Genomic DNA, 22,826 nt, shown 5'->3' with positions numbered 1-22,826 from the left:
GAAATGATCACTCAGAAACACCACATAGAGCATGTGTCTGGCACACACAGCCACATTGGGATACAGTCCTTGTTGCTCATGCTCACATAGACAGACCCCGCCAGAAGCAGGAAAAATTGCAGACGAGTTTCTTTTTAAGCTTGCCCGGTGGAGTCTATGGAATCCACCAGGTTCCAAGTTGGTTATGGCTGGTATAAAACACTATGTGGTTCAGTGTAAATTACTATCAGTAACAACACACATAATCATAGAAAAGCAGGGCTGCAAGAGGCCTTCAGAGGTCATCTAGTGAGTCCAACTCCCTGCCTGAGGCAGGATCATTCCTATCCAAACTATCCATTGTCTAACCCAGTGGGTTTTAACCTTTTTTAAACTGAAGGCACCTCTAGTTTAGCTCAAGGCATCCCTCTTAGACTCGAGGCCCCCCTTGGAAAATGCCAGCTCTTACTTTTCACTAATTTTTTGACTACAGGAAAACAACAGAGCAATTCTTTTGTTGCAAAGACCTCTCAGAAGGACCCAAACTGGTCAAAATGGTTTTAACACTCTGGATTCCTATTTTAAATCTCTGGGTTTATCCTGTGCATCACGTGTGCTCACCTGACAGGGCTAACATCATGTGGCATCCCATGGCACCCTTGAAAGGGTCTCAAGGCACCGCAGGGTGCTGTGGCACCTTGGTTGAGAATCCAGCAGTTCCCAAACTCTGACAGTTGCACACCACCAATTTTAAACAATACAGCCTTAAGTACCACCAGCAAATTTTTCAGTCCAACCTTAAGTACCACCAGCAATTTTTTGTCATATAAAGTAATTATAATAAATCTGTTAATGTGTACCACTGCCAGGTTGCCTGCATACCACTGGTGGTATCCGTACCACAGATTGGGAACCACCTATTAGCAAAACTAGCTGGTTCACCCCAACACAACCACAAGACATAGCAACCCAACCTGTCACAGGCAGGGGTAGATTAAAAGGGGTGCACTTGCACCCCCTTTTATTCCTGCCCCCCTCCAAAGTTTAAAACCAACTGCCTGGCAGTGGTAGCAGCATTCCTAGTCAGGTGGCACTGAGGGAGTCAATTGACTTCATGGTTCATTATAATCTACAGATGGGTTCTTAGATGGGATGGGGGAACCCTTCATTCCACCAGTGTTAATGACTCCCTCTTTTTTATAATGGTCTTGATGTTTCATCAATCAAGCTATCCTTTGTTCTGCAATGCTGTTGTCTGTTCACTGCTCCTAGGGAGGATGCTCTTATTTCACAGCCCTGCAGATCTTAACTCCTTCCAGTGAGGTCCCATTTGTTTTTGCTTCCATCTTCAACTGCATAATACAGGCCTGGACCCTAGCCTATCAGTAAAGCTTCTAGTTTCTTTATAACTGGAGCAAAATATGTATTGTGTTATGGGAGTTGATGCCTCTCACCACTTGCACCCCACTTTTCAAAATCCTAGATCTACTCATGCTCACAGATAAAGCAGGGGGATTGTGGCAGGCACCATCCTGCTGCTGCCAGGGGGTGTTAAAATACCTTCCAGAGCTCCAAGGAAAGGGCCACATCCTCCTCAGGTGCCAGCTAAGGAAACACCTGGTTAGCTAGTCCCCTCCTGAATGAAACCAGAGCAATACACCTGACCAGGAAGGAGGCTCTGGTGAGGGGGAATCCCTGAGGACTGCAGAGCCGTTTTCCTGTCCCTGATCTGTTTATATCTCTGGGCAGTTTCACTGGGGTGTGTCCACTGGCTCCTTGGACTTGTTTGGGGGACAGTGGGTGCTGGCTGGTGTGTACTGCTCTACATACCCCACTGGTGCACCACTCATCATGAACCTGTGCCCTCGCTCCCATCCCTGTCTTGTTTTTCATTTGCCCCAAGGAATCTGTTGGTGTGCCCACTGACCTCCCTTAGCAAGGGAGGCTCATAAATTGCCTTGGTAGGCCTAGGTTCATGTTCTCTGGCTCATCAAACAGGCCCATCTCTGAGCAGTTTCACTGGGCAGCATCCACCGGCTCCTTGGATGCACTGGGGAGCCAGCAGGTGCTGGCTGGTTGATGTGCTCTGCTTTGAGTCTCCTCTTGGTGCACTCATCATGAACCTGTGCCTTCACTCCCGTCCCTGTTTTGTTTTCCATTTGTCTCAAGGAATCTGTTGCTGTGCCCAGTGGCCTCCAGTGGCCATTGTTTGCCTTGGCAGGCCTAGGCCCATGTTCCCTGGCTCATCATCAAACAGGCCTGTCTCCAGGCCGAGTTTCACTGAGCAGCATCCACTGGCTCCTTGGACACATTTGAGGGCTAGTGGGTGCTGCCAAGTGTGTTCTGCTCCATGTCCTCCTTTGGCACCCTCATTTTAAAACTTTGACCGCCCTTTCCCTCCCTGTTCTGCCTGTCATGCATCCCAAACACTCACTGATGTGCTCTTAATGACCCCCCTTCTTAAGGGGGTGCTTTTCAGCTTTACTTGCTGGGCCTAGACTCACATTTCCTGGCTCATCAAACAAGCCCGTCTGTGGGGAGTTTCACTAGGGTTGCCAACTCTGTTCGAATCTATTCCGGACAGTTTCAGGCACACCAACGACTGCAACACAACGCCAATGACCTGCGCGCAGGCACTGATCAGTTCTGGATTAGGGTGCTTAGGCTTTACGTCAGGGCGGCAAACGTGCACTACCATGACATTTAAAAACCCGCTGGACTACTGTATAAATCGGATTCGACCCATCGTATTAATTTGAACGAACGCCCTATCGTTTCTCTCCAGGTGACTCTCAGCAGTGTCCTGGAGATTTCTCTCTGATTCATCCCTGGAGACTCAGGGAGGGTTGGCAACCCTCCGTTGCCCGGAGCAGCGTCCACCAGCTCCTCAGAGGCAGCGAGGAGCCAGCCCAGCCCCGCGCCGCGCCTCCCCGGGCGGGGCGGGGCGGAGCCGGGGGAATCCCGGGCGGCGGTGACTCAGGCCCGAAGGAGGAGCCGGGGGTGCAGCTCGGCCGCTGCCAGCCATGAGTGCCCCGCCGGGCTCCCGGGCTGGGGCCGGGCTGCTGTGAGCCGTGCGCCGCACCATGTCGCGGGCCGAGGGCTGCAAGGGGCCGGCGGAGGCCGAGGAGGGGCAGTGCGACTCGGGCATCGACTCGCTGCGCTCGCTGCGCTCGCTGCCCGCCGCGGGGCCCCGGGACGAGCCGCGCGGCCCTGGCAAGGAGGCACTGGAAGCCGAGGAGCGCGTGGACTCCAGCTACGGCTCCGCCTCGCTCACCGAGCCCCTGTCCGCCCTCGCGCCGCCGCCGCAGCCCGAGGAGCGCGGCGCCCTGCACGGCCTGAGCCACCAGCAGCTGGAGGCGCTCGCCTACATCTCGGAGGATGGAGACACGTGAGTGCCGCGGCTTGGCAGACAGCGCGGCCACGGCCCGGCTGGCACGGGGGACGGGCGGCTGCGGAGGTGGCTCGCTGCCGCCGCCGCCAGCCTCAAGATGGAAAGTTCCCTGGGTTTAGGGGGTCTTTTCTTATTTTTTTTTTCAGATGGGTCCCCTCCCCAGGAGTAACTGGTGGCCAGGCAGGAAAGGTCCCATCCTCTGGTCCATGGACCGCCAAACCAGGCAGGAAAGATTCTCTTCCTTGGCCCATAGATCTCCATGCCGGGTCATAGCTAGTGACCACGGAGCAAAGGTTCATTCTGATCCCTGGTTCATAGACCTTGGTCCTTAGGTCTCCCCAAACCAGGCTGCAGGTGGTGACCAGGCAGGAAAGATTCCCCCCCCCCCCCCCTTATATCTCTATGCAGGTTTGTAGCTAGTGACCACAGGGGAAAGGTCCCATGGACCCCTAAGCCAGGCTGCAACTGGTGATCCCTGGTCCATAGACACTCCCAGCAAACAAGGCTGCAACTGGTGACCAGGCAGGAAAGATCTTCCCCCGCCCCGCCCATAGATCTCCACGCCAGTGGTAGCTAGTGACCATGGGGGAAAGGTCCCATCCCTGGTCCATGGACCCCCCAAACCAGGCTGCAACGGGTGACCAGGCAGGAAAGATGCCCTCCCCTGGCCCATAGACCCCCAAGCAGAGTGCAAGTAGTGACCGTGCGGGAAAGGTTCTGTCCCTGCTCTGTACACCCCCCAAGCCAGACTGTAAGTACTGACCATGCAGGTTAGCTCCCATCCCTTAGTCCAGAGACCCCCCTGCCCAAACCAGGCTGTAGCTAATGACTAGGCAGGACATGTTCCACCTCCTGGTACCCCGGGGCCATCATGTTCTCTCTCTCAGGTTTTCAGGGTTTGTTTTTTTTGGTCCTAGTGAAATATGCTGGTCGTTTACCAGGGACTCTACAATTGAGCCAAGTAAACGGAACAAGTGGGGACGGGGGCGGGGGGAAGAAGCCGCTCCAATCCATTTGCCGCTCAGAGTTGCGGGAAATGCAAAGTTGGGGTTCCGGGTGGGGTGAACAGTCAGAGCAATACAGAAACACACATCACAGTGCAAAGTTTGAGTTTCGGCCTATTCAGCGGCTGCCAGGAAAAATGGAAGGTGGCGGGGGGGGTTCTACGTCAAAAGGAAAAAAAATAAGTGTTCTTTTCATCCACCAAAGCACAAAGCTTCATTTGCCAAGTGAATGGCTTGGCTGCATGAGATGATTACCTGAGGAAAATCAGTTATGTAGAGGGGAGCCTAGCTCCCACCTCTTCTGTGGGTTGGAGCCTTGCTAGGGAACAACTACGAGTCTCTTGATGTGGCTGGTTTCTGAATGTAAATCCTCATGTGCAGCTAGCCCGTCTGCTTTGTGGGGTCTATGACCAAAGCAGCGTGAATTTTGATGACTCTGTAACGTAAGTTCCTGAAGAGGCACTGGCCTTATCCTGCATCTCTGCTGCTTCTCTGCTACAGCTTTTGGTGCCTTTTGTCTTTGAGGACCTAATTGCACATCAGTGCGTGGTGCAGACGCACCGTATTGAACCTGTTTGCTTTGGCTTCTGGTAACTGAGTTCAGCTAATTGCTCCTTTTTCCTGTTACCCTTTACCTTGTCAGGATGTTTCCATCACAAAATCAAAGAGCATGTGTATGAGTGTCTTAGCTGCTTGAATAGCTGAAATGTTGGTCCACAGCCTGGATGCAGGCCAGAGTTGAATACAGTACTGAATAATGGTACAGGAGGAAGAGAAACTGGAGGGGGACAGAAGCCACTGAACAAGATGTCTGTAGCAGAGAATCAAAGGTCCTGTTAGCTGCAGAGAGGGAGGATCTTGGGCTCACCCAAGGAGGTGCTTCTTGCTTGATAAAAGCTGGTCTCATCTCAGCTATGTGTTTATTTCCTGGTTGGGAAGAAGGCATGTGCTAATTAGTCCATTCCTGTGTGTTGTGGGACATGCTGAGAAGACTGACAGCCTTGCAGCAAACCTCATCCAAGCCAGGTTAAATGAAACCGTGTCCCCTCCCGCCACCCCCAGCATGGTTCAAGCATTGGTTACTCTTTATTTTCTCATCTGGACATTGTAGCCCACACAGGGAAATTTCCATGCCCGACGTGATCACTTCAGTTGCACTGGCATAACTGCCTGCGTGGATACACTTAAGCAAGATACAACTAAAATGAGTAACTTTCCCTGTAAGGGCAAGCCCCAAGGCCTGTGAGTCTGTGGTGCATTTGGTGACTGCCAGTTTCCCTTCCCCATTGTGTCCCTGGGGTGATTTTGGTTGTAAATGCTTCAATTGATTTGGGGGGGAGGGGTTTGATCCCATCTTTTGTAGGGGTGACTGAGCCAGTTGCTTGTCAAACCAGCTTGTCCAGAGCCTGATCCAAACCTCCCATTAATAGGAGGGGCAAACACATGATCGGGTGTCCTCCAGGTGTTAGGCAGCAAACCACTGAACTCATTTCACTCGGATTCAAATGTCTTCTATGCTGGTTTAGGTCAGCTAAGCTGCCTGCTCTTATCTTCAGACTCCACTGGGTGGTCAGTTTGGGCTAGCTGCTGCTGCCTTTTGCTCCCTCCCATCAGGAGGTGGCTGCGCAGAGGCTCTCCAAATGGCTGCAGCTGCTCTTCTGTTTTTGCTTACTTACAATGCAGTTTAAAACAGGAAATCTAAAGAGTGCGTGGGGGGGACAGGGGATGGAATGGTTGCTACTTATGTAGCCAAAGTGAGGTGGAGTGGGGTAGTTTAATGCTGAGAAGAGGGATGGGGAATCCGCACTTCTGGGTTCTCTTCCCAGCTCTAGGAGTGTTCTAGTGATTCGGGCAGGGAGTCTGCTCTGCCCCGGCCTTCTTCTAGTCCCTTATTTTCCTGTGTGTAAATTGGAACTGATCAAGTCCAACTAACAAATGTTTGTGAAGTGTTTAGACATACAAAAACTAGAACTCTTGGTTCCAAAATGATACCTTTTATTAGACCAATTGGAAAATGGCAAGAAAATTGTCCTTTTCTGCAAGCTTTCAGGATCAAAGTCCCTTCGTCAGGGAAGTGTTTAGAGGCCTTTGGGTGGAAGCAGCAAGTGCACTGCATGGCTAGCTTTCCTTCAGCTGCAGAGGCAGACCCACTGACCCACAGCATTCCCTTGCACCTTAGCTCATGACCCAACAGCAGCGGGAAGATAGCTCCTGCCTTGTGCGACTTGCTGGCTCGCCTCCAGTGCAGCAGACCTCAAGCTAGGATTCAAACCGTAATCTCATTATTTCTCAGTAGGCTCCATTGGGCAATATCACTTCCTTGTAACCATTGTAATTCTGAAAAAAGACAAGTTCTGGGCTTTTAGCTTCTAGTTCCTGTTTCCTCAGTTGCCTCTGCCGATTCAGGACTGAACCTGGCATGAAGCAGCATGCTCCCGGTTGGTGATGCTTTGTGTGAGCTGTAGGGCCTAGTGCCTTTGCCAGCCAGCACTGTCCTTCCATGGAGTTTCCTATGGGCTTGCTTGAGATTTTATGCCCCTAGGAGATAGAAAGTGGGGAAGGACTCTATTATCAAGTCCAACCCCTGAATTAAAGTTTATAATTGAGGTGGAGATCTCATCATCATGTGGACACTTAGTCTCAGCTGGAACCTCCCATAGAAACCTAGAACTTCATTTGAAGGTGCTTGTATAAATAGACACCAATTGGAGCAGTTGAGCCCAAACTGACTGCCTCTTCTATAGAAAAGAGGTGGTGCCTGAGGATGCTGGCTGGGCCAGCACAAGTGAAGTGAGTTTGGTGCTTGCTCCCTAAAACCTAAAGGACATTTAATCATGTTAAAAAAATCACTGCTGAGTGATGATAAATTTAGGAAAGTCAGGACTAGGATAGCAGATTAGGGAAGAGGGATATTGGCAGAGCTGGGAGGTCAGGTCAGGGGCAGGGAGACAGCAGAACTAGGGTCTGGGGGGATCCAGGCAGTGAAACAAGAGAAGATGCTACAGGTCAGGATTGATAACTAGCCAGAAGAGTTAGGGGTTAGGACTGAGGTGCTAGCAGAGCTGGTAAGGAGAGATTGGAGTCCAAAGACTGGCACAGAAAAGGGCAGGGGCTATAGGTCTGGCTGGCAGAGGAATGGTTAGTATGGCAGGAGGAAAAACTTGCTATACTGCTCCCATGCATGCTCAGACCGGCCTCTGCCTGGGAACATGCGGCCTTTCCATTGGATCTGGACAGTCTTTCCCTGCTCAGTGCACTTCCAATGGAGTCGGTATCTGTGGAAGCCAGAAAGGGGTTTTCCAGCCTGGGGGATGGGCTAGCTCTGGACAGACCACAGAGAGCTTTTCTGTTTGTGCCCCAGACTCTAAACAGGCTCAATCTTTGTTAAGTGTGTGCTGGGGAAACCCCCCTCCCTCTTGCCAGAGCTAGGCAGATGCAGGAGGGCCCCAGCTGCAGAGTCCTGCAGAAGGGGTGGGGGAGGGACTGTCTGCCTCCTGCAAGGGGACGGAAAAGGCTTGCCATTCACACTGGGGTCCTGGGCAAAACTGGTGGGGTGATGCCACAGGCTCCCCATGCACTGCAGAGAGGAAAAAGATCTGCTGGCAGAATGGGCAGGTAGGCCTGAACCTCTGTCTGGCCCTCTTGAGACAGCCATGCACTGGTTCACAAGATCTCTGCTTCCACCACCAGGCACCACTGTGATAGCTGAAGAATTAGCCTACCCATTGTGGAGAGGCAGACTATATGTACCAGTGTGCCTGGCCTTGCCTTTAGTTAGCCAGGCGGGAGTCCTAGTGTTCATGGGGCAGCACCTTTGTGCAAAGGCAGCTGTTATGTGCATGGTGTCATGCAAAGCAGGCACCATCTCTGCCGCCCCCTCACGTGGGCAAAGTTCAGGGGTCCCTGCATTGAACACCCTCTCACAGTTTCCTTTGTGTGGAAACAGGGCCAGGCCTATTTTGGTTGTGCTACACCCATGCAGGGTATCTCGGGGAAGTAGGAGCTGCAAAGGGGAGCCCGACTTCCTCCTTCCCCAGCAGTGTGGTTAGTGCTGCTGTCTGCTGATAGGAAATCACATGTCGATGACTTGTGGACCGAGACAGGTTAATGAGGGATCAGGGCAGATTAAAGAGTTTTAATTTGTGTCTGTGTCTCAGAGCAGACACCCTTCAGGTCTCTCCTTCCCCATGGCAGCAACTGGAACCTGCAGGGGTGAAGGAGCTCTTCCTTGCTTTGCCTAGGGTGCCTAGCCACGGCCTGCTCTGATGCCAGGCCTCCTTGCAGCACATCACTCGGTGACAAAGGCAGGGTTAGCATCTCTCCACAGTGATGCATTGTGAGAGTCTGACAAAGCTGCCTGCCCCTGTCCCTTGCATTTCACCATGTCCTGCCTCAGCATGGCTAAGCTTTTGCAGGTTCAAAGTCTCTGCTCACTGCCTGTTTGTACTGCTGTACATACTGTTCCTTTTCATGCTTCTGTATGTGTCTGGGCAGGGAGAGGGGCGGGGGGCATCACTGGGCTTTGGAGGACTCCTGATAGAAGGGAACATGGAACAGGACAATGAGAAAAGATATGGGTGACTAAGTAATGGGGAACAGATCAAAAGAACCTGGCAAAGGGATGACTCTGGGAGGGGAAAATGGAAGCATGTGGAAATCTGCAGCTCTCCAATGGGTGTCATGGCACAGGAGGGGATGTGATAGGGAGGAGTGGGATACAGTTAAGGGAATTATTCAGCCCTGGAACAGGCTCCCTTGAGATGAGGTAGAATCACAATGTCTGGGAATTTTTAAGTGTGGGTTAGGAAAAACTTTTGTTGGCAGTTGTGTAGACAGAAACAATCCTGCCTTGAGCAGGAGAGTAGCTTAGATGAGCTCATGAGGTCCCTTCCAGCCCAGTTTTTGTCTTTTTTCTTGGACTCTGAAGGGCAATGCTGACATACCCTAGGCTCTTATCAGCTCCTGTGGGAAGGATGGAAGCCACATTGTTCAGGAATGTATATTTAGCATGTTGCTGGCTTAGCGTGGGCAGGATGGGCTGAATGGACTAATAGGGGCTTTCCATCTCTAATGACAAGGGTTCCAAGAGCCCAAGTCTCCGGTTTGTCTTAGCCACAGAAGTGCATCCTTTATCTGGCTTGGTGTGTAATTTCCTCTTGTTTTGAGCTGTTGGGGCCAGAGGTGCCGCCATCAATAGTGTGCCCAGCTCGCTCATTCCACTGGGAAATCAGTAGTCTGCACATTCCACTGTCGTTCCACGTGGTGTGGGCTGCACACGTGGGGAATTGAGGACACTGCCAGCTGCTGCTGTTAAGGAGGGACAGTCCCTGGCCCAGGCTTGGCATGGCTTAGCTAAAGCAGTATAAAGCCTAGTAACTCTGCAACAGGAGACAATCCTGGCCTGGACGTAACTTTTCATTTCATGATAGCACCCAGAAATGCCAGGCAGGATCAAAGCCTCTTCTTGATGGCAATGTCTGCATTTCTTAACTAGGATTTCCCAGATCCTGATATGGCCATGATCCTTGCAGGAACAGGATGCATACCCAAGAGGATGTCACCTGGGTAAATTTAAATTCCTGCCTTATGTAGTGCATTCAGTGTCCCTTCTACAGTCTGATGACGATTTCCAAGAAAAGTCTTCATGTTTTCCACTTGCACGGATGCACTTCCAAGGGGAAACCCGGGGAATTTCAGCCAAAAGGGGAAGAATGTTTGGAAAGTTCCAGGCTCTAAAATGCCAAAGAAAAAAGTATCCCTTGATCCTCAATATAATGAGGAGCTAAGTTTCTGTGAAGTGGCTGGGAGCAAGTCAGGATGGATCTCTAACAGACTTGATTGAATGATCCCCTTGAATAATCAGGTGTTTGCTTGAATGATGTTCCCTCACCATCATCAGCAAGTGTGGGAAAGGGTTATAACATTCAACTGATTCATTAAGGGAAAGTATTTTAACACCCTGACTAGAGATAAGGGTGATGAGAGACTGGAGAGGATCTAGTGTGTGGGCTGGGCAGGCCTGAGGGAGGAACCCTACAAGCAGCCAAATTCATGAAGCTGATGTAATTAAAGACATCAACTTCTGTCCACATTGCTGCCAGGATCAATATGCACTGGAGTATTACCGTGTCCTTTGCCAGAGACAGAAGGCGCCACCATTCGGAGCAAGCAAGGGATCCTAGAACTGATAAAAGAAACTCCTCAATTATGATTATACTCATGAGTTCCAGCCCTGCACTGGCATACTGGGTTATTGTTTGTCTGCGAGCAGTATCTCTAAAGTAGATTCTTGCAAAGTACAGGTTTGTTTCCTGGCCAGTTGCAGTGGGTATGTGTGGGTGTTCAGAGAAGAATCCAGCATGCCCCAAATAGGATCTGCTCCTTCTGCTCCTGCAGGGTAGAATTTATTCAAGACAGTTCCTAGTTTTGCTGCAGATTCCCACCTTCCAGCCTGTTACAAAACCATCTGCAACTGTTTGAAAGCAGCTCCAAACACCCCAAGTCTTTTGGGTGTCTCTGATGTAGATTTTGGCTGGCCCTAGTGATCTTACAGGATAGAGAGGTGGTCCCTCAGTCTGTAATTGGCTGGTTGAAACCCACCTGAACTGCACCGCAGTTCTGATCAGGGGCCCACTTCTGCTGCAGGCTGAGCCAGCCCTTCCGTGTTGCTGTCACCTGTTCTAGCACTCTCAAGGGAAGCAATAGAGTCCAGGGGCTGTGGGGCAAAGCATGGTGTGTGAGCATGGGTAACAAACCTACCCCAATAATAGGGCCGTAAAGAGCTCTCCAGCTTAGATTTCCATAGTTGACTCTTCTCTTATTTATCCATTGTGAGAGAGGCAGGGAAACAGGCCAGGGGGAAGGGTGGGCTCCATCTGCTTGTACAGCATCAGCCTTAGACATCTTAACAAGGCCTGGGAATACGTGGTCCTAAACAAAGCCCACTGGCCTGGCCAAAATGAACTGGTGCTCTGGGCTGCCACCACTTTCCCAGTCTCCTGCTGAGGTCTGCAGAGCTGGCCTCCAGCTGGCTAAGTACTGCACCCTTCCAGCAGCTGATCTGCCAGTCAATGCTGAACCATCTCTTCAAAAAGCGATGGCTGCACAAATTGATGTGTGTTGTGTGGATTCAGTCCCAGTTTATCATTTTATGCTGGCCTCCTCCTCAGAGCCCTTTGTGGGCTGATGTGATACAAGTGGGCTGAGTTTCTTCTTTTCCTGGCTAAGACCCCAACCTTTGTGAAGGAGTGAACAGCAGAGTAGCTAGCTAGTCTGCAGCCTCTGCCCCCCCATCCCCACCTGACCTTCCTAACAGTGGGTTCTGAAATGCATGGCCCTTCCTACAGAGCCCTATGTTAGAGTGGTTTGACCCCTGTATCAGGTGCCTGGAAGGGAACACCCTTCAGCAGCCCTGGAGTGGTTTCTCTGTAAGAGTAGTTGGACTGCATCATGGTTTGCAGGCAGAAGAGCTAGACACTTTTTCTTAAGAATAAGTGAGACCACACAGGGGGGAGACGCTTGCCGGGAGTGGCAGCATCTTGTCCCAGGGGAGTGGATTTTCCATACTGTGTTCTTAACAGCAGACTGCTCTCTACCTGCAGTACCCCTTGCCTGCCTTCTCTTTAACCCCAAACCACCTCCTACTAGGGGAGCTCCAGGTCAATATTGAAAGGCTTCAAGATTGAAAGGCCAGTAAGGGATTGGGGTGAGGAGAGAATGTTGTTAGCCAGGATTGCGAACATCTTACTCAGCGGAGTGAGACCGGGGCTGGGACAGCAGAATTTCTGCAAGCCAGGAGAAAAGTGCATGAGCAGAACCTAGAACTGGAATTGGAAGGAGGGCCTGAGGCCAAGAGAGAGAAGCCTTCAAAGTGTGTGTGTGTGTGTGTGTGTGTGTGTGTGTGTGTGTGTGTGTGTGTGTGTGTGTGTGTGTGTGTGTGTGTGTGTGTGTGTGTGTGTGTGTGTAGAGCCCAGGAACAGACTAGCAAAGGTGCTGTGGGTTGTTCCAGCCTGAGGCAGGCTGGCTGAGCAGTGTGGCAAAGGTTCCTGTTGGTGGTTTCACTTCTCTGTGGAAGGGGTTAGCAGGGCAGGTTATAGAGCCGGAACGGGAGAGCAGGAAAACAGTGGAATTCCCCTGCTGTTTTCCTCCATGATGCGTCTTGTCCAAGTCCTCGTGCTGCAGATGCCATTTCCTCCTTTTCTCCCACAAACAGCCCAGTGCTTTGCATGCAAACTGGCATTGGCATCATTTCTTTTTGCCTTTCCACTTGGAGAAAGCAGAGGGAGAGTTCTCTCTGGCTGTGCATGGAGCTGAGGGGGAGGGAGGTCGGACAACATTGGGTGCTCCATCCCATGGTTCAGATGCATGTGGGATGAGTGAAAGAAGGGCCAGCCAGGGTAATAGTCCCCTTCCCAGTGCTGCCTCTCCAAGGCCTTTGCGAGCAGGCATCCATTGCACTTCCCAGATGAGAATGCATAATCTCTGCTCTGTTTTTTGGAGAAAGAAGTGAGTCAGGATGTCTCACAGCCCCACAGTAGCACAGAGCTGGCAACAACCCAGATGCCAGGCCACTGCCTTGATTGCAGCCAATCTGTGGTGATGCAACTGCTTTTCTAACCATGCAGCTGTTTCCCTTTGCCACTGTTCCCAGCTCAGCCACCTCCCTTCTCTGGCCACCGACTCAATTTCACTGCCTTCCCCTCTCCTGCTTTTTCCCCTCCAAAATGTCTGTGCCACTCTGCACAGTACTTAGCCATCCCAGGCACAATGTAAAAATCAGACTGTGTTGCAACTAATCCAGGGCTGTGTAAGATGCCAGGGCACTTGTAGGGTCAGCAGCAAAATCAGACTGTGTTGTGAGACCAGATAGAAGTGCCGTGGAGCAGGACCCCGATCCTTCTGCTCCAACAGCCTGGATCTTTCCTAGGTGACCTGAACAGGTTTCCCATGTGCCATTAGCAGTATAAACACTCTGATCCACAGCCGAGTGGTTCAGAGCTCAGCAATGTCTGCCTTCTCTGCTTTCTGTCTTTCTAAGTAGTTTGTGGCAATGTGATCATCACTGTTTGAAAGGCAGCATCATCTGAAGGCTCCACTTTCATGGAAGGCACTATAAAAATGCACAGAGATTGTATGTGCACACCCTGAAGCACTTAGAGTCTACATAGGCCAGGCAATCAACAGGTGGGAAAGGAAACCCAGGCTCTAAGAGGGGAGAAAGGCCCCTTTGTCCAGATGCCCACTGCTGACCAGTGACAGAGGCAGATACAGAGCTCCCAGTCCATTTATTTGTCCACTGGACTGCGCTACCATCACCCATCTTATCTGTCCTCTGCACACAGTCCTTTCCCAACACCCCTCCCTCTCCTAGCATAACCACTTGCTGTTCCCTGTGTCCATCACTTCTGGGGTTTGTAGCAGGGAAATATTTGGGTGAAAGGGTGAGAACAGTAGGCTGGAGGAAGGGCAGAGTTAAGGTTGCAAAGTGTGTTGTGCAGTGTCTGGTTGTTGCAGGTATTGAAAGATGTGTGCCTGTGGGCGAGGAAGAGAGAGCATGTATTTATGTCCTTGCTTGTGGAGGGTTGTGTTGCAGGATTATCTGCTTTATAGCAGAGCTCCAATCTCTCTTCATAAGGGCTTCGATTTAGCATTACCCTGCTGCCGCTGTGTCAGACAGGGCCTTTTTGTCCATGGGACAGTATAGGCATTGTTGTCGGGGCTAAGGAAGACATCTCTGAGGCTGAGGCCTCTGTGCCTTGTACCTCCCAGGAATGGGTTTCCTTGCTTTAGTATAAGACATCAACTGTGCCATGAGCCAGATCTGTGGAGCCAGCAGCTGCAACAACAGTGAGTCTGGTATTCGGGCCGTGTGGCAGTGGTGGAGCTCTGGCAGGAGGGGCCAAGTGGAGACAGATGTGCTCACTCTCTTGCCTCCAGCAACTGGGTCCATCAGGGTCCAGATTTTCTACAGCAGGATACCTCCCCCACCCCCAAGCTCCTAGCAGTTTGGTGATAGTCCAGCAGGCGGGATGAAATGGCTCCATGGGCTACAGCTGTCCCATGGGTTGCATGTTTGACACCCCTGGGAGATGATAATTCCAACTTCTTGTTGATGTTACAAAGGCCAAACACCATCCTTCTGCACTTCAGGCTTAGCCCTCTGCTGTGATTCCCTGCTTCCCTGGTCCACTTGGGAACTTGGGAGGGGGACCTGTTACACCCAGTTTCAGGAAGTCCAGGGTTGGCAGCATCTGCCATGGGAGAAGCGGGGAAAGGGGCAGTTGCAGAAACAAGGAGCCAAAGTCCAGGCCTGAGCTGTGGGGAAAAACTCCCAAATGTCCCAGATGCATCCTAGTTACAGGTGAAAACCCAGCTCTGACTCAGCAGGACTAGTGACTGTTTGTGTGCCTCTATTGCTCCTTACAGCTCAAGATCTCAAGGTACCTCACAAGCCTTTAAAGTGTAGGTCATTTGCTTTTGCAGGCAAAGCAAGTGAGGGTCTCTGTCTGCCAGGCTCACACCACCTGGCAGGTCATGGGCACCAAAATGGATTAAGCCATGGAAAGGCCAAAGGGATGAGGGATAGCAGCTAACACACAACAGCAGCTACAACAGCACAGGGCTGGCCCAGTGAGGGCAGATTTACTGCTAGACAAACCAGGGACAGTTTTCTCATCTTTTCCTGTGCCTGGCTTTCAGTCCCAGCCTGTATGTTTCCCAGACTATCCAAACCCTTGCCCACATGGTCAAGCTCATCTGCTATGGCATAACTGGTCCCAAGCTTACCTCTCAAGCTTAGCCCCTTTGTTCCCACATCCATGGCTTTGGATTTGGGAACAGAATCCAGGAATCCTGATTTCTCTAACTGTTGACCCTCATAAATCAGACTCTTCCTTCTGAGAAGTGAGGACAGAGTGCTAGCTTGGGGCTTTCAAGTCTGAGTTTGTCAGCTTGCCACCTTTCCCCCCCTTTATCAGGTTGCTGGGTACAGTTGCTGCTGAAGAGGAGTTTGGGGGATTTCAGGGTGGGGGCCTGGGTTGGCAGGCCTTGGATAGACCTGTGTACTTTCACACCACTTCGGCTCAGTCCCCTGGGACTGCCTTAGCCCCTGAAAAGTGAAAGCAGCGGAGGTCTAAAGTTCAATCTGAACTGCCTTGGAAAGTCCCAGAGCCCAGCGCCTAATCGCTGCATACCTGCCAAGGCCAGAGGAGGAGCTTGTGGCCCTCTGTGGTGAAAACATGGGGACTGGCAGGGACGCAGTGGGAGCTGGGTTTGAAGATACAGGGACTGTCCCTGGTAAATGGAAAAGGGAGGCCTGCGGGCACATGACATCAAGAATGTCTGTCTGCACAGAGGCTTGGCTGGAGGTCTCGTAGGGCTTTTTCCTGAGTACTGAGGATAGTGGGAGCTGCTGATTGAGCCTGGCATCGGCATTTTCACCACTGAGACAGCATGGCGCATAACTCTGTAAGTGCACTTCCAACTTGAGCAGCAGCAGCCCCCTAACATCCCCAACCCCAGAGAGGTGCCCAGTGGAAACTGCTCTCTTCTCTGCACACCAGAGGCTGAGTCAAGCCTGCTTTCCTAAGTGGCTCCCAGATGTCATTCTCCATCCCCCTACGCAGGGGGAGCTCCAGCCTTGCAGGGAGCCCTCCCCATGTGGCACTCAGACATGCTGTGGGTGGCTGCTCCCTTTAATGGGGCAGGGGAATTCCCTCCGCCTGCATGACCTGGGGCTTCCCCGGGGATTTTGCCTTCAGGCACAGATGTCCCCCAGGGGTGGGCAGCAAAGGAACCTGCTGCTTAATGCTGCTCTGTCTCCCACAGCAGGGCCTGGCTTGGGGTCCCTTGCATCCTGCTGCTAACACACCTGAGCTCCCCATCCCTATTTTCTAGGCAGGGCTGAACCTGTGGCACTGCCATGAAGCAGGCTGCAAACTCAAGTCTCTGCAGAGCTCCTGCAGATCTTCAAGTGCATTGTAGGCCCAGGTGGCCTCCCTGCAGCTCAGAGCTGAACACCCTTTCCCCCCAGCCCTCCACATGCTCTAAGAAACTACCACCCACACAAACCAGCAGGCCCGGGGTGCTGTTGAGGACTCCGGTCCCTAGACCTCCCATGCCTGCCCTGTGGGGCTTGTGGCATGTATATAGTGGCTGTATCTGTTAGCCACTATACACATTACTGCTCCTGAGACAGTTCAGACAGGATGAGCTGGAGCACAAGCAGGAGGGACTGTGCTCTATTGCAGGTAAACATCAGCTTTTCCTTGCTGCTGAGCTGTGGCAGCACCTGGACCCATGTGTTGGTAGGAGGTAGGAAGCCCCCCCCCCCCAACATGATCTGCCACCCAAGGCAGGGCTTTCACATGAGCTGCCCTGCTGACTCCCCTGGGAGATGAGAGGTCTTGCTGTGATCAGCAAGGCTCCCTTTGTGACTTAAAAAGCCAACCCACCCACTCCTTGCTTCTGCCCCCTCCACCAGTGCAGGCCTGACCCCAGCAGCGTGGGTGGGCTAAGAGAAGGCCAGGAGTGCCCTGGCTGCTTCTATAATTGTATAGGTGGGGGCGGATTGGGGGGCCATTTTTTACTTGCCTGAAGGTGGCTGGTGAAGTTGAGGAGGCTAATCATAGCCTCCCTGCAGGGCTGAAAATTACTTTTGAGAGCTTGAACCTCTCTCACTTTTGTTCTGACTGCTTGGGAGAGAGTGGAGACCATCTTGACACTCTTGTGCAAGTGTGGCCCGTGTGTTCTTGTGGTCTGTGAGATACAGGTCTTCCCACAGCCCCAGAGTGGGAAGCTCTGTGCAAGGACTGGGGTCAGGCTCCAGTATGGGGGAGCTGGCTCTCTCTTCCAGCATGGGAGGCTGGGTCCTGAGCCATGACAGTCCCTAGGATCTGAAGTGAGCTTGGGTTCATGAAAGTTGTGTTTTCTCTCTCTGTATATAGATATATGTTTTATTTCATTAGTCTATAACGATGTATATCTACCCTTGCCATCAGTCCCCAGCATAGCCGATACTAAGACATCCCTTACAGGGGGCTGGGAACCTTTCTGCTGCCTCCTATACATCGTGTCCCTGTTCCTTCATTGCTGGCAGTGCCCCAGCTAAGTCTTGGAGGTGATTTACAGGTTATTTTGGGCTACTTGCCAGGACCCCTCCCAGGTCTGTCCCCTGCCCCCACTGGTTGTCCTTGAGCCAGGAAAGCAGAAGTGTTGTGGCTGCAGGGAGGAGGGGTGTGGAAATCCCCTGGCAGCTACAGATCGTACTAGGCTCCAGCCCACTGCAGCCAGTCCCTGGTCCCGCCTCTCTGGAGCAGATTCCAAGCTCCCTGGACTCGTTGACTGGTCATTTGTACCTCTGAGAGTATAGGGTTTTGCATTTGAATGTGGCACGGGGAACAATTAAAGTACCAGCTGCTGTCTTTTTGAAAGGGCTCCAAACCTTGCTGTGTCTGCACCCTGAGAATCTTGTGAAAATTGCTATGTATGGGGCTTGCTCTGCAGGGACATCTGGGTCTGTTCACTGCAAGAACTGCTCTAGCATCCTCTGTCACCCCCTCTCCGTATACTGTACTTGGCTGCTCAGCTGCACACTAGAGCTGGCTGCACTTCAGGGGTGTGGGAATCTCAAGTGGCAGTAAAACTCTTGGGTCTTGTGGGCTGATAGGGTCAAGAACCTTCCTGTAGGGTGCCCAAGCTACCTGCAGCATGGGTGACTGGGGGGGTGCCTGAGATGACATGGGGAATAAATAAGCAGCAGGGACTGCAGGTGAGGCTCTGAGGGGTCAGAAGACCTGTTCAGAGTGGGGGAGGAACCCTCTGTCATGATGACATCCCTGGCAGTTTTTAAGGCCCAGCTTGACAAAGCCCTGGCTGGAATGATCTAGTAGGGGATGGTGCTGCTTTGAGCAGGGGGTTGCACTAGATGACTTCGCGAGGTCCCTTCCAAACCTTATTTTCTGTTTGTCTATGACTGCGCTGTACCCCGCCTGTAAAAGACACCACTAGCTGGACCCATGCCTGCCCTGTGGGGGACACTCCTATGTTACAGGGTGCGACTGTTTGGACAGTGGGTGGGGCCAGCCCTGGCGGAGCCTAGTGAATGTGCCAGAGCTGTGCCAGTTTCTGCTGGCACAGGCACACTGGAGCATCTCCTGGAGCAGACTCTCCTGTAGGAGGCACAGCCTGCTCAGACAGGCCTGGGGCTGCCTGGCACAGGCCCAGTCTTTTCTCCAGTTGTGATTGCATGGAAGTGTTCACCTCCTGGTGGAGTGGCAGTGGCAGCAGCAGCCTGGGCATGGTAACACTGATCTCTTCCCTTCCTGCAGGCTGGTGCACCTGGCCATCATCCATTGTCACCCAATGGTGGCAGTCTGCATCGCCCACCTGCCCAGAGAGGTGCTGGAAATCCAGAATGACTTGTTCCAGGTGAGTGTCTGTCTGGGAGGGAGGCAGATGTGTGCTGCCAACTTGGTCTGTACCACAGGAATGGGGATGTGGATACAGTCAGTACAACCATTTCTGGTGTCTCCATGTTACTGAGCTGTGTCCACAGGCTGACCTAGGTGGGCCCCAGGGCAGCAGTGTGGCTGGAATCTGTAGGGGACGCTGAGAATGCCAGCCAGAGTGTTTGCATCCAGCACCAGAGGCTTTGAGCCACTGTGGCTGCCTTGGGCCTGACACTGCCAGGCCATGCTGCTCCACAGTGGTAGAGAGAAGGATCGTAGCCACCGGACTTCTCTCACCTGGGCAAGCTGAGGCTGTGAGGATGGAAAATGGGCATAAAGCAGAGGGAACTTGTTCCTTGGTATCCTCCAGGGCCCCTGCCTTCTGACCAGCATGTGAAATTGCTGGGTTCCACCTATCCTCTTTGCCCCAGTGGCTCCTGACCCTGCTGTCTCTCTTTCCCTACAGACCCCGCTTCACCTAGCTGTGTACCTTGAGCAGCCTAGTGTGGTACAGGCACTAATGCACAAGGGAGTGAACCTAGTTCTGCAAGACCGTAATGGCAACACGCCGCTGCACCTGGCCTGTGAGCAGCAGAGCTTGCCCTGTGCCCAGCAGCTGCTGCAGGAGCCAGCCCCCGGGCAGCACCCGCAGGACCTACAGCTCCAGAACTGGCAAGGTGAGGAGCAGTGCTGCAGGAGGGAATGGCTGCTGGGGATGGCTCTTGGTTGTAGTGTGTAATGTGTGGGAGGAGTAGGGGGATGGGAGCCAGGTGCTGACTCTGTAGCTGCAATGTGTGTGGGGGTGGGGTGCCAGGTGCAGTGCCTGGTTCTGTAGGTGTGTGGGTGTGTGGTTAGCACCAGACTCCATGCTGAGATGCCCTAGGCAGAGAAGGCTTTTTGTTCAGCCTTGGTGCAGTGCTTAGCTAAACAGGGCTTCAGTCTGGGACTTAGGGTTCCTGATGATATGTGTTGTACCTAGAGCTGCCTCTGCTGTGTCTTCTTCCCAGGCCTCACCTGTCTGCACATCAGTACCCTGAAGGGGAACCTGCAGCTGATGACACTGCTGCTGCGGAGTGGAGCAGACATTAATGTCCAGGTAATGCAAGACGTGGCAGGTGAGGCAGCTGGCACTGCTGCCTGAGCCGCTCTGTGCCCCTCCCCCAGGCTGGCATCGTGGGAATAACCTATGCAGGCACAGGCTGGCTGGTGACAAACTTGCTCCTGTATCAGGCAGTGGCAACGCTGATGGGACATGGGACTTTGGCATCAGGGCTTCTGGGTGGGTATGGCTTTTCTCTTGGGCAGAGAGGAAATGCCCCATGTCATGCAAGGCCCAGGGCAGCCCTTTGGCTGGGGGCTGGGCTGCAGGGGGAAGGTGTCCATCTCAGCAGTCTTGTGCCCTGTGTGGTTCCCATGGGGGTGGTGCAGTGGTTGCCATTGTGAATGGTCATCCTGTTTTGGGGGCTGCCAGTGGGAGAGATTACAGGGCCCATTCTAACAGCCCCTGTGCATTGCTGGCTCTAGGAGGGCACGAGTGGGAAGACGCCGCTACACCTGGCAGTAGAGTGCCACAACCGCGAGGCAGTCCAGTTTCTCCTGCGCAAGGGTGCCTATGTAGACGCCCAGATGTACAATGGCTGCACACCCCTGCACCTGGCTGTGGGCCGGAAAGATGCTGCCGTTGCTGCCATCCTGTCCCACTCGGGTGCTGACACCCTGCTGAGGAACATGGAAGATGAGACCGCCCAGGACCTGGCTGATGGCAACGATGATGTGAGTCTGCCTGTGTCCTCTGCAGGGCAGCCTGTGGTGGGGCCTCAGGAAGCTGGCCCTGGCCCTAGAGAGAGGGTACAGGAGATGGCACACCTCTGCACAGGAGGCACTGTAAGGGCAGGAACATTTGTTGTGAGGAGCTCCCAGCTACTCCAGTGGCAGCTCTTCCTGGCTGGAGAGGAAAAGGAGGGCTGGCTGTGAAGGAGTTTGCTGTTGCCTTGGTTTGCTCTGTCCTGCTTAGGAGGAGCTAAGTAATGGGCCAAGTGCTCCTGTCAGCATTCGCCTACCGTTTGCTGCACCCTAGCCTGGGTGGGTGGGTGGGCTGGCCGCCTGCATCACTGCCCTGCAGTGCAGCCAGTCCCTGTGGGGCGCAGGAATGACACCTGTTCTGGGCACACTCAGTGAGGTTTTAACCTAGCTCCTCAGCATTAACCCTCTTCTCTCCATACCCTTTTCTTTCACAGCTCTTGGCCCTCCTGCCTTTCGATGACCTGAAGATCTCGGGGAAGCCTGTTGTGTGCTCTGAATGAGGGATCAAACTGACTTCGGGGGCTGCCTCCCCCAACTCCCTGTGGGAGGCAACCTGCTGCTGCTCCCTACTCCTTCATGGACACCTGTATGCAGCACACTGAGCTGACGTGCATGGAGATGCAGCTTGGGAAATCCTTCCTTTTCTAGCAGAGTGCCCGTGGTCTCTGACTTGCACTCCAAGCAGGGAGCAACTGGAGGAAGGTAGCACCATGAACACTACATGAGACTCTTGAATGGTGCTTTGGGACCTCCAGCTTGTGGGATGGTACCTGTGCTGCAGAGAGAAGGGTCTGGCATTCCCTCACACCCTCCCCCCTCAGCTGGGGGCAATTGGAAGGGGACATCAGTCTCCACGCTGTACTGGAGAGCAGCCAGCAGGTGGAATGGCCTCTGCCCTATGACCCCAAGTAATATTGGAGCAATTGGAGGGCAAGGACCATCCCTTTTTCCCAAAGAGGCTCTCCGCGACTCCCTTCCTGTTGAATAAATTCTTCATCTATTTGCCTCTGCTCAGGGCTCTGCGATTTCCACATCCCTTCTCAGCATTGTGGGGGGCTATGCACTCACCAGAGCTGTAGCCCCCAAGTGGCAGATTTCTCCACCTGCCTAGCTCCCAGCTGTGAAGGAGCTGAAGTAGACAGGAAGGGAGAGTCTTCCTTCAGCTCTTCCACCTCTACCTGGCACACCAGAGATAAAGAATGGGAGCCCCCAGCCCTGCACATGAGTTGCTGGGGTGAGGCACAAGGCCCCACCTGGGTCCAGGGGATCCCTTGCATAAGTCCAGCATAGCTCCAAGGGACCCTGGCTTGATGAGGAGCAGGGCTCCTTCTCCTGTAGGCAATTCCATTCTGCCTATCCTTGCCCCCACTCATGGCTGCTGCTGGACACCTGTAGAGAGGAGGAGCTGTGGGGGGTCTGAGTTTCCTCCCCAGCACTGCTGCTGGCTTGCTGCATCCCTGCAGACACCCTCCCCCTGCTATGCCCTGGTTTTCCCCCTCCATAAAGAGGATGCAGAGACCCTGTGACCCACCTTCTGGGGGGTGCATGAGACACTTGGTGTCTGGATGTCAGTATAGGGATGAGAGCCTCCAGTAGAAGTGGCTGGAGCAGAGCCAAGGGGTATTAATTGGGAGGATGGCAGTCTATCACTTCCCCCTGATGGTGGATGCCATATGTTCCCTTAACTCCCACTTCAAGAGGGCTGTGTAGGCAATGAGCAGAGCCTTCAGAAGTCAGCAGGCCAAGCAACTAAGGGAATGGGAGTGTGTATGCCAGCGTCAGTGCCCCTGACCCCACCTTGGCTGGGGAAATTCCCAGCCCAGTGGCTGGGAGCGGCTGTTATTGTTTGGGGCAAGTCCTGGATGGCGCAATAGCCTGGGATGCTTAGAAGCGCCTGCTCCTTCCTTCTCCCTTCTTGGAAAGGCACATGCAAGGGAAACATGCCAGGAAAGAAGCCAAACTTCCCAGCAGGCTCTTCTGCAGCCTCAGCACAGCCTCTCTGGCCTGTTCTAAACCACCAGCCACACTTCTCTTTCGTGCTGCCTTTTGCCATCTGCTCAGGTCCTGCTGGGATCACAGGCACAATAAGGTAACTGGCCTCAGCCAAAGCCAAGTGGACATTGATCTTCTACATCTCAAACCAGCTCCATCTTCATTTGGGGGTGAAGGGCAGGTTCTGTCCTGGAGAGGCATAGGACTGGA

At 53.0% G+C, this 22,826-nt stretch overlaps 1 protein-coding gene across 1 annotated transcript; it reads left to right on the top strand.

The window, feature by feature from the left end:
- The first annotated feature begins 2,947 nt into the window (after positions 1–2,947).
- Positions 2,948–21,634, top strand: NFKBIE (NFKB inhibitor epsilon). Its single transcript, XM_006271914.4, has 6 exons — positions 2,948–3,367; positions 18,702–18,801; positions 19,288–19,498; positions 19,829–19,917; positions 20,346–20,594; positions 21,059–21,634. Exons 1-6 carry the CDS (start codon positions 3,063–3,065, stop codon positions 21,122–21,124), a joined length of 1,020 nt encoding a protein of 339 aa, XP_006271976.1. The 5' UTR covers positions 2,948–3,062; the 3' UTR covers positions 21,125–21,634.
- Positions 21,635–22,826: the final 1,192 nt, after the last annotated feature.

The sequence above is a fragment of the Alligator mississippiensis genome, chromosome 1 (genome assembly GCF_030867095.1).
Source record: "Alligator mississippiensis isolate rAllMis1 chromosome 1, rAllMis1, whole genome shotgun sequence".
NCBI classification, from domain to species: Eukaryota; Metazoa; Chordata; order Crocodylia; family Alligatoridae; genus Alligator; species Alligator mississippiensis.
This window is presented reverse-complemented; position numbering and strand designations above follow the sequence as displayed.